Source organism: Vulpes vulpes, chromosome 2 (assembly GCF_048418805.1).
Source record: "Vulpes vulpes isolate BD-2025 chromosome 2, VulVul3, whole genome shotgun sequence".
NCBI lineage: Eukaryota > Metazoa > Chordata > Mammalia > Carnivora > Canidae > Vulpes > Vulpes vulpes.
The window spans coordinates 34,688,052-34,700,117 of NC_132781.1; the positions used below are offsets into that span (position 1 = coordinate 34,688,052).

At 32.4% G+C, this 12,066-nt stretch overlaps 1 protein-coding gene across 1 annotated transcript in view; it reads left to right on the forward strand.

Annotated features, from left to right (window-relative positions):
• BRIP1 (BRCA1 interacting DNA helicase 1) overlaps window positions 1–12,066 on the forward strand; it is a 182,436-nt gene that overhangs the window by 42,772 nt on the left and 127,598 nt on the right. The window contains exon 7 of the mRNA XM_025996062.2: window positions 7,997–8,287. Coding sequence (XP_025851847.1) covers window positions 7,997–8,287 — 291 coding nt within the window. The remainder of the gene's footprint in view (window positions 1–7,996; window positions 8,288–12,066) is intronic.

Consider the following 12,066-nt stretch of genomic DNA (forward strand, 5'->3'; position numbering starts at 1 on the left):
TGCTAGCCCATTGCAGTTTAACATATTGCTTACAACCTTCACAATAGAATTTGAGTGACTTCAGTTACACATTCCAGGAGACTGGCAGTCTGTTACAATCAGAGTCTGAACTTTAGAGCAGGCTAATTTACAGCGATGGGATGAAGAAAGTTGTGGATTTGTATTACACACTCTCACCTGACACTGTATCTGATCCCTTACCTGCTGATTGACATCTTGAATGAGCTCTTTGAAGCAAGTTCCAGCTTAATTAAAACGTTTGCTTGGTTAGCAGTGATCTGTGAAAGCCTGTGATAAATATTGAATCAGGTTCACCTGCTGGTTGCTGTGAGTGGATAAACAGCTGCTTTGTGCAGTTTAATCATGAAACTGGCAGTAGAATACTACTGTTTGAATTTTTAAAAATAGTTGAAAAGGTATAGTCATGTCACTTTTGCTATCTTACTAGAGTGTATGCTTATGTGAGATTTTGTACAACAGGCATTCGGTACCTGTTTATTTTAAATTTTTTAAAGATTTTATTTATTTGTACATGAGGGACAGAGAGGGAGAGAGAGGCAGAAACATAGGCAGAGGGAGAAGCAGGCTCCATGCAGGAAGCCCAATGTGGGACTCTATCCTGGGACTCCGGGATCACACCCTGAGCCAAAGGCAGATGCTCAACCGTCGAGTCACCCAGGCATCTCTCAGTACCTGTTTAGATGGCTTGGACAACAGCAATTGGTTGATAAAGATTAACAATAAACCCTCTTTTTTATGCCTCAAAGATTGTAGTATAAGTCTGTCTTCATTGGCTTTTTACCACTAGCTTTTTATGTGCATGGCATTCTGAAATGAAAAAGGGCAATATTTTGCTTTTTTGCCAAGTTAAATGGTAGATGAAAATGATCCTGTTAAAGCTTTGTGTTTTGTTTTTTAAATGTTTGTTTGTTTGTTTATTATGTATGAGAAACAGGCAAAGGGAGAACCAGGCTCCTCGCGGGGAGCCCAATGCGGAACTCGATCCCAGGACCCTGGGATTACGCCCTGAGCTGAAGGCAGATGCTCAACCAGTGAGCCAACCAGGCATCCCTGAAACTTTGTTTTGAGATTTAAGTTTATGAATTCAAACTTTCCCACAAAAGTTGTTATTATGTATTTTATAACAACCTGAGGAACTCTTTTAGATTTTTTTTCATCTCTAAAATGGAGTTAGAAGTAAACAGTGGCAATAAACTAAGTGTTTTAGAATTATGTTAATATTAGGTAATTAACAAACATAAAAGAGAAATTAATTTACAAGCAGTGGAGGAACCTTTGTAAAATTGTCTTCTTTGGGTTATCAATTTGTTCATTCCCTTACCGAATAAATTTGGCCAAGTTGGTTGTAAAGAAAATGCTGTTTGTTTGATTTTCATTATAAAATCAGACATAAGTTCTGGAATACAGAGCTCACCCAGTAAATCATAGTCTTCTTGACCACCTGAGGAAAGTTTGTACTTACTTTTTGGAAATGCACTCAAAATTGTGTCTGTAGTTTTGGGTGATCTCAAACCCTGTCTCCTGTAACAGTTCATGGACCCTAAATTAAGAACCTATTTCCTAATAAATTAGGTTGAAACATTTTGGTCAAGAGGTATTAAGATGAAAGCTATTCTGCTTTCTTTCTTTTTTTTTTTTTTTCTTTTTAAGATTTTATTTATTTATTCATGAGAGACACACAGAGAGAGGCAGAGGCCCAGGCAGCCGAAGAAACAGGCTCCATGCAGGGAACCCGACTCGGGACTCAATCCCAGTTCCCCAGGATCACCCCCGGGGCTGAAGGTGGCGCTAAATCACTGAGCTACCCAGGCTGCCCACTATTCTGCTTTCATAAGCTGCTGAGGAAGAACCAGAGTAGACTGCATTTGCTGTGCTAGGTTTCTTTTGAAGTACTGGTTAACATTTTCAGGTGTATTGTCTATTATAATCCTTAGCTCTAAAAATTATCTACTACAGTGGGGGTTCCTAATTCTGTATCTAAAGTTTTATAGTTTTATTCCTATCATCAATTTGTTTGGAATTTTATGGGGAGAATAAAATTTAATTTCTCTTCGGTCTGCTCAACATTGTTTTTCTTTTTTATGTTTATGTTGATACCTGCAACTCTGGGTTTATTTTTTTCATTATAGACAGTATCATATTGATTGAAAAAAATCCACAATTTATCCATTCTTCTGTTGATACGTTTAGCTTGTTTTCCTCACTATTAAAACAATGCTGCAAAAAATATCCCTATTGTATTTGTCTTAATGTGCAAGAGTTTCTCTCATATATATACTTAGCAGTGTCATGCTGGATCAGAGTGTCTATGTATCTTTGATTCACTAGATCAACAGTTTACAAAGTGATGTTTCACCTTATACTTGTGTCAGCAGTGTGTGAGAGTTGCTTCATATCTTCTCTAACATCCTATCTGATAGGTGGGAAATGGAATCGAATTAGGATTTTAATTTGCATTTTCCTAATTAGTTATGAAGTTAAGCATTAAATTACATTTCTTTTCTGATGTTTATTGGCCTTTCAGCTATTCTCTTCTGTGATTTTTTGTTGTTGTTCTTGGCCATCTAGGGATTGGTCTTTTAAAATTCATTTGTTGAAATTCTTCATATGTTACGGATCCTGGTTCTTGGTTATATACAGTGCAAATATCTTCTCTTAGTCTGTGCTTCTTTCTTTCTTTCTTTCTTTCTTTCTTTCTTTCTTTCTTCTTTCTTTCTCTCTCTCTCTTTCTCTCTTTCTTTTATAAAGTGGAGCGCTACTTTAAATAGAAATTTTACATTTTAACGAGATTGCGTTTTTAATCATTGTGTTTTTGGTATGTTAAGAAACCTTTCCCCACATTGGGATCATAAAAATATTTTCTTATACAGGGCCAGAAACCTTATTTACCACAAAACATAAAATATTTACTCTCTGACCGTTTACAGAAAAAGTTTGTTGTTATGTGCTTTAACAAGTCTCTTAATTGAGAATTTTGTTGTTTTTTTTCTTGAGGAATAAAGTGTAAATCTTGTTAGAAAATATTTGATTTAAATGTCAACCAATAAGAAGTTAAAATAGTTTTTTGAAGTAAATTTTATAGCGTACCCTTAGGAATATTTTGTAATTGCATTCAGTAAATAATGCACTTAGAGTACTGACTTTAAACATGTCTCTAATTCATGGAGTATTGATAAACTCCAAAAACTGTGCTTTGTAGAATAATTAAGGAGAAACATTGTCAGTGAGATGAGGTGACCCTTGTCCTTCTCCTTGGCTTGAGAGATCGGAAATTCTAATATTTCTTGAGTGAATGAATGAGATAGTATATATATAGTGTTTAGCACAGGAACAATCTTAATGACTGATAGTTATTATTATTATTTTTTAAAGATTTTATTTATTCATGAAAGAGAGAGAGTCAGAGGCATAGGCAGAGGGAGAAGCAGGCTCCATGCAGGGAGCCTGACACGGGACTCGATCCCAGGTCTCCAGGATCACGCCCTGGGCCGAAGGCAGGTGCTAAACCGCTGAGCCGCCCAGGAATCCCCAGTTATTATTAATAATGAATATATCAGGATATGTGTTTGTTGCTCACAACTATAAAGTGCCCCAGTTATTAGTATAACAAAATGATTTTTCTTTTTGGCCTTGAAAATAACAGATTGCTGTGTACTTTTTCTTTTAAAAGGTAAACTTTTTATTTTGAAGTACCTTTTTGACATATGAAGAATTTCAAATTAGGACATCAGTTATGCATCCTTTGGATAAATACAATGTGGTACATGTATAGTACTTGACTTGGGGACATTAGTCACAGTCCACCAATTAAAAAAAACTTAAGTTATAGTCATGTGCAAAACAACGTATTTAATGAGTGAGTTATATAAAGAAATGTAAGACATAGTTTCTCTCCTCAAGGAATTTGCAGTGTGATTGAAAGACAATACATGCACATGTGGAAAGTTCCAGAAAAGTATGTAATTATTTCATGGACCTAGTTTTCCCTTTATTTCCTACAAATAAAATTCTTTTTGGTCTTTTTTCCTCATTCTTATATACTTTCTCATATACTTATTTTTCATACAAATATTCCCCTTTATGTCTATGTTTAGAATCAGTTCATAGCGTCCTTTTAGGTTACCTAATTTTATGAATTAGCAAAATAGCTTCTCTGCCAATACAATAGTTTCTAGCTATTCCTTTATTATTTTCCATTTTTAAAATTTACAGTCACCATGCTCATTTTTATTTTTCAATTATTTAGGCATAGTAATTTTTATGTTGTTGTTCTTATGGGGAGAGGTTGGAGAACATTATAAAACTTCAGACCTCGACATTGTATCTTAAACTACTTGAACTTGTAATTTTGTGAAAGGAATAGTGGGAAGGACTCAGAATTTGGCCTTTCTTTTAAGATCAAGTCTTACAATCTTTATCCTTTCAAAAAATTTAGATACTTGTTTCTATATAATAAGAGAATAGGTAGGAATTGTTATACTTGAAAAGAATTTTCTAAAATCCTTTGTTGTTGACCTTCTAAGAATAGTTTTGACTATTGTAAATTTGAAATTTATTTTTAAACAATGGACTCCTACATCTGGAAAGAATATAGCTGTCACACCCCCATGTGTCTCTTATGTTTCTCTTTATGGATGTAGGCTCCATGCTCAACGTGGGGCTTGAACTCCTGACCCTAAATTCAGGAGTCGCATGCTCCACTAACTGAGCTAGCCAAGTGCCCCTATAGTGTTTTTGTTTGTTTGGTTGTTTTTTTCTCTTTAAATAATAATGGAATTTTGGTGTTATTCTGGTTGAGTTTTCTTGCCTTTTGTTGAAGTAAAAGGACTCTAGACAGTTTCTAGGTATAGAAGTAGCCATCTCTTAAAGAGTTTGGCTCTGCCACTCAGTGTAGCCTATTTCAGGTTTTAGAGATTACAGGTTTTGGAGAGCCTATATGTTTTATCTTTCTTGACATTCAGATGTGTTTGATGAAAGTGAATACTTTTTAATTTATTCTCCGTTTCCTAATGCAATCTCTGTAAATTCAAAGGTCAAAAACAAAAGGAAAGTATCCCTGTGAAAGACAAACCTGATAGCTTGTTAGCGGGAGAAAAACTCAATGAAAGGTACAAAAGTATTTAATTTTGTTCATTTATTATTTCAAGACAGCTAGGTCAAAGGATTTCAGAGAGAGGCCATAAAGTGTTAGCCTATTAGTTGAATTGGAAGATATTATGACCTCCTGCCATTGCTGCTTTCAGCATTCTTTCTCTGGTTTTCCTACAGAATTGAAAGTTGGGGGTTTTCTGATGCAAATAATTCTTTTGCCACTAAAAAAATGTCTTTTTGAAGTCTCTGTTCTCTTGCCACAGTTTTTTTTTTCTGTGTTAAATATGACTATACCAAATCCTTTAAATGGAAACCTCAATAGAAGATCACATCTGAAGAAATAATTCCTCTTTAATATTGCAAAGGAAAAAGAATCAACTTTCTTAATTTCCATCTTCTATAATAACTTGCCCAACCACTCACTGAAAAACCATATTCTTGAGAGTCCAACCTCAAATTCGTAGATGACATAATTACTTCAGACCACTGTAAAACATAATGAACAAAAACATGTTTAATATAAAAGTAGTCCTAGTTTATAATTTTCTCAGTTATAGAGTGAAAATAGGATTTAAGGTACCTAAATAAAGCTGATCTAATGGGAAAAGTTTTCTGAAACCTTTCTCTATCTTTTGTTTTGTTAGTTATAGCTACTATCATAACATTTTAAGATAGGGAGATCCTTTTTTAAAATTATTAATGCCAAATTCATCCCTTTTAAGAAGTAAAAAGTTCTAGTACAAAACAAGTTATAAAACTATGTAATAACATTCCTTTTTATTTGAAAAAATTATATGGGAGATATATATGAAGGTCTAAGTTATATATTAAATTATTTGTCATAGGTGGTTGACTTATTTTGTTTATTTCAATATTTGGACTTTTGGTTAGAAAAAAGAATTAAATATAAGGTGTAGATGAATTAACATAAAATAAAAGGTGTAGATGATAAAGCTTTAAGTGGAATTGATGTTGAAAGTGTTTCATCAGAAAGATTTTCTAAGCCTTGAGAGAAGACCACTTTATTGGATTACTTTTGTGCTTGGATATGATATTTCCATGTAGTATATAGTCATGCATTAGACGTTAGCATTCCAATATTCAATTTAATATTCAGTGTTTAATTTATTGTATCATAGGAAAGAGATATAGTTTAATTAAGTGAAAAGATTGAAGGTACAGAAAAGTAAACTTAATTCTGCTACCTAGAGTTATCTTAATTCATTTACTAGATTAATTAATTAATGTGATAATTGCAAAGGCCAAAAAAATATTCAGTCAGAAATATCATGATATAATTTGCATTCCATTTTCTGTGTGACCATAAATTGTTGGATATTGCAACATATGTAACATAAACCACATGTCAGCTGTTTCCTGCCTCACTGTTGACAAGAGCCCCATTCATAACTCTTCTTTTTATCCTTTCAGTGAATAAGTAATTATTCAATATAGAAGGCAGGATATTTGGAACAGGCTATTTAATGTGGCAGCACTCTGTAATGAAATCTGCTGCTACTAGCAACCTGAGAAGGGAATGTAACAATTCCAGCATGGCTGTAACTTTATCTGCTTTGACTGACTGTTTATTTGGCACATCAGTGAACCTTTTATCCCAGTGAGTGACAGCTCCAGAAGGGTCACATTTACATCCATTCTATCATGTATTGTAATATTTAATGGCGGACAAGGTTGAGCGAGACTGGGAGTAATTTGAACTTGCTTTTCCACTGAGTTGAGGCTAAAAGACAGCTTGATCCCCAGTATTGTGGTGTAACATACTATGACTTAGCATTTGTTTATGAAGGCTACTCTTACTGATTATAATTTTTAAAAAAAATTGAGTAAAATGGTGTATTTGTTCTATTGAACTAAAACTTTACAGCACATATTCTCTTAAGCAACTAAAACTCTACAGCACAAATTCTCTTAAGCAACTGTGGTATTTAGCTTTTTTTCCTTCTCAGTCACCATTCCTATAAACTATTTCACAGTATTTCTTTTTAAATGAGGCTACATTTTGTCTCATTTATATAGCAATTGAGGTTGAGGAATGGGTGGTTAATAACCCATGATTCTAATATATAGCATTAAAGTTTTTATTTTATTTTTGAGTTTGGAAACAGAAGAGAAAAATCAGGTAAATAATGGACCAAATTCTTGCTATTCCTTATGATAGTGTGTTTAAGGAGACATTTATCTAATGATTCCCATTATGGAACTGAATTATGAGTAAAATTGTCCAGAAAAAGCTATCCTGAATAATTTTCTGATGGATTTGAATTTCATGACAGGTAATTGAATTTCAGGTATACTTGTTCCACACAAGCAACCTGCCTTCATTATTAAATATTAATAGCATTCATTTGCATCCCTTTGCTAGAGAATAGTTCTCTTGTTTTTAATGATATTTTAGATTCAACTTGATTATTTCTATTTTTTGTAAGTTATTGTTTAAAGTGCTTTTTAAAATATTGGTATAGAATATTTGAATGTGCTATGCTGTGAACAAAAAAGCACTATCAACTCTAAACTGTAGTATCATGAGTTCACTTATAGCCTAAGCAAAAATGAAAACTGTCCTCCATTTTGTCTTATTTTTATAATTAGAATTAAAATCTACCTAAAATGTTTGGAATTCAAGAGTTAGAATGATATGTTAGAAAGCTATGCAAATATGGAAACATCGTTTATAACTTTTAGGAGTGCAAGAAAACCAATTTGAAATGGAAAACTTCCAAGTTTTAGATGATGTAATATCTTGACATTTCTCTTTATTTGACAATTGTGATTTATTGCATAGTGGTTCTGATTCTATGAGAGGTTTAATAACATTTTTTGTGATATACCAGACATGAGTTGTCTTTTTTTTCCTTTGTTACAGCCCCCTGGTCACTGTTCCAGGTGTTGTTGTTCTACTAAACAAGGAAGCAGTCAAGATTCCTCAAATACCACTAAGAAGGATCATGGCGGGAAATCCAAGATACCCAAAATATATTTTGGGACACGCACACACAAACAGATTGCTCAGATTACTAGAGAGCTCCGGAGGACAGCATACTCAGGGGTCCCAATGACTATTCTTTCTAGCAGGGACCATACTTGTGTTCATCCTGAAGTAGTAGGTAACTTCAACAGAAATGAGAAGTGCATGGAATTGCTGGATGGAAAAAATGTGAGTAAAGTTATTTTGTTTTAGAGAAAAAAAATACGGCTGAAAAGATTCAGTTACTCAATTTTTTACATGTTCATTTTGTGTTTTATATGTGTATTTCCACTGATAATCAAATAACTTATAAAAATCAAATTAATTGCTAGTATTGCTATTTTTTGAAAAAGAATTTTACCACAAGAAAACCTTTCTTCAAGTTTAGAATGATAGATTTTGGTTCTAAAGCTTGGGGGTGTTTAATTCCTTGAAATTAATTTCTGTTTTGGTCAGATGTTTTTTTACCTCTTTGAAATCTCACTATCAAAAATAGTCAAATGTTGGGTGATGTCATAGGAGATAAAAGTATTTAAATAATTTAGTCTAATTTAATCAGTTAATTATTTCGTATATTTAAAACTTCAAGAGAACATAGTTTATTTAGACTCTCTGAGTAAATAAATTTTAGTTGAATGAGAAATATAGTGATTATCCTGTCTTTTAATTTTAATACAAATTTCTCTTTCAAAAAATAAATTGAATTATTAAAGTTAAAGATATGTCATTGGTGGTTTTGAAGGCCTCCAGGAAAATCTTTAATACGAATTTGGTCAAGGTAGAAATTGAGAAGTCTTTCTTAGTAAAAACATAATTTTTTTGGCAGTATTAATTTGGTAGTCTGTGTACAGTTTAATAACTTGTTTAGTCTGAAGTTAGAAGTCTGGAATATACTGAGAAATTATTCGTGAACCATAAATTGATAGTCTATGAAATGACCAATGATAAATTAATATACTTTGAAAGTTCTTTCACTAGTATTTTATCAAACAGAGTTGGTTCCACACAAAAAGCTAGGAGCCATAGCCCCTAGAGTTTCATTTAATTGATATATCACCTTCTACCATGTAATGTGAATAAATTATTTTGTATCATGCATTTCTTTCTCAATGCTTATAAATAATTGAAGATACCTGCTTTTGGTTATTTGTCTTGACTTAATTCTGCCTCAGAATGGTTTGCTCATAGGCATACATGAACATTCTTTTTTTTGTTGTTCCCAAGTCCTTAGGGTAATTTGGTATTGTAATGATGCCCAATTACAAAGTCACTATAGGTGTCTCTGTTTACTGTGGCTGAATTACCAAAGTGAAATGATAAATAGACAACTGACAGTTTGAGTGAAAAAGAGTTTAAAGTGTGATAACACTTCAATTGACAGACTCCTCTCAGGGTTATGTTACACTGCTAAAATGGATGAGCCATTCTGGTTTTGCTATCAGCCTGCACAGGAGTGTCATTCTAAGTGCCCTTAAAGTGTAAACTTTCCGATTTTTTGGCTTGATCCAAAGGCACATGTGTTTTTATTCACTGTTTCTTTTATGAAACTGCTCCTATGATGGAAAAGCAATGCACTTATCTGTTAAAAGTTAATTTTTGTTTCACTTAAGAACAAATAATCTTAACTAGCTCCAGAAATAATTCTAGAAAAATATTTTAGGTATGAAAGAATAGTTTTTTGTGAAGATGGAATTTAACAGTTAATAATCATCTACTCTAAAGGCATCTTGGTGATCATTTTACACAATTACAAGCTTTCAGAATAGTATCAAAGATAGTTGGAATAAAGAAATGATGAATATCATATTATTAAACTCAATCTGTATTGAAGTCAGTATGAAAGATACTTGGCACATTTCCATCTGTTTCTGGACCCTAGAATCAGGATTTTAGAGGTGGAAGAAACCTTAGAAATGGTAGTCTTTGGGTCAGAGGAATCTTTAAAAGGCTTCTGGTTCATTTAGTCTTTTGATGCCTCATCACCTGAGAAAAATGGGCCCTGAAGTTTGCCCAGGGTCTGACAACTAGTTAGCAAGAAAGACAACTTTTCTAATTCCTCGTCATTGTTATTTTGATTACACTAGAAGCAAAACAAAAGATGGCTTGAGGAAGTTGACCCTGTATGGAGGGTAAAAAAAGAAAGTAGAGGGTAAAAAAACACAGTGAGTGAAAGTAATATAGAGAATGAACTAAATAAATAAATAAAGGTTAGGTAAGTCCTTTTCTCAATTCTTATTTTTAGTACCATGGAGAACCAACTAGTAGCATCCCCTTACGTGGCTGAATACGAAGCTTTAGAACTAGTTGTCGTCCCTCAGCTGACCATGCCTTGTTCTTGGATTTGTTGACATTCTTTTATAGGTGATGAACATTTTATGCTTTATTCCATTTCTAGTAATTTCTAGGTCCTTTTGTGAATATAATGAGTACATGTGTTTTGAAAATATAGATTTGGCTGTTGGATAGTTTGTAGATAAGCATACATATATTATATATGTAATATTATTTTCACTTGTTAAGGACCGCAAACTAGGAAAGATAAATATTGGATTTCAAAATCACATTTAATTTTTTTATTGGTGCCTAGAATTAATTAAATAAAAATGACCCATCAGTTTTCAATGACTTAGTCCCAAATGACAATTGAAATAGAAAATAATATATTTATAGTTAGAAGACTCCAAATTACAGAAAGCAATAAAATGAATAGAGGAACTCTCCTTTTTGCTCCTTACATTCTTTTAACCCTTCAGGGAAATTGCTCTAAGGTTTTTTTATATAGTCTTCCAAAACACTTAAAATATGTATTTGCTATAATGTGTATATATTCTTTTAAAAGCCTAAACATATTGGCATATAGACAAATCTGACACATTTCTTAGGGCTGTATCTTCTACATAAATTTACCATAAGTTGTTTAACATGTCTGCTTCAAAAAAAGAAAAAAAAAAGTCTGCTTTTGATAGATATTTGGTTTACTTTCAAATTTTTGGCTGTTTAACAGTGCATTATATATATATATGTATATATATATTCACGTTAATGATGAAATGTTAAAATTTGATAGTTATTGACAAAATATGTGCTTCTAACAGAAGTAATTTATACTTCCACTAATGGTGTACATTTATACTACTAATTTTATACATCTTTTAATGGGATATGGAAACACTATTGCTAGGACTGGGTTTTTATCAAGCATCTTATTTTTGATTAGCATATATTGATAAAATTTTTTACTTCTGGTAATAGAATGGCAAAGGACATTAGTAGATAGTACATGAAAGAAGAAATGCAAATTACTGTTTAAGCATGTTAGAATGTTCACAGAGTACAATAGCAGTGTTAAACGTTGCTAGAAGGAATAAAAAACACAAATCAAAGCAAGAAGATTCTAGTTTTTAACCTTTAAAATAGGTAAAGATAATATTAGTGTTGATAAAGATACAGAAAAAGTGATGTAAAGTGGTATACACTTTCTGGAGGATAATTTGGTGGTATAGTTTTCATGAAGCTTAAAAATACTTTATACTGTTGGATCCCATAATGCCATTTCTAAAAATGTATACTAAGAAAATATTTAGAAATGTGCATAAAAGTGCTCATTGCAGCATTATTTATAATGCAAAAATTGGTAACAGTCTAAATGCCCAACAATAACGAAACGGTTTATAACCATTAACACAATGTACATATGTGGACACTGATGAAAAACTTCTTAGTGATGTGAGAAAATATTTCTGATAGGATTTTTAATAAAATCAGATGGAGGGAAAAAAAGTGATTCCAGTTTTATAAAAAATGTTTATTATGGCTAACTTGTTAATCCTTGATGCCTTGGGAAACTGCTTTGTTTTCATTATTTTAATATTGGGTCACATTTTAGAGATGTATCCATATATACATATGTACAGAAGAAGTATAAATGAAATACATCAAAATGTTACTAGTACATGCTTTATGTGATA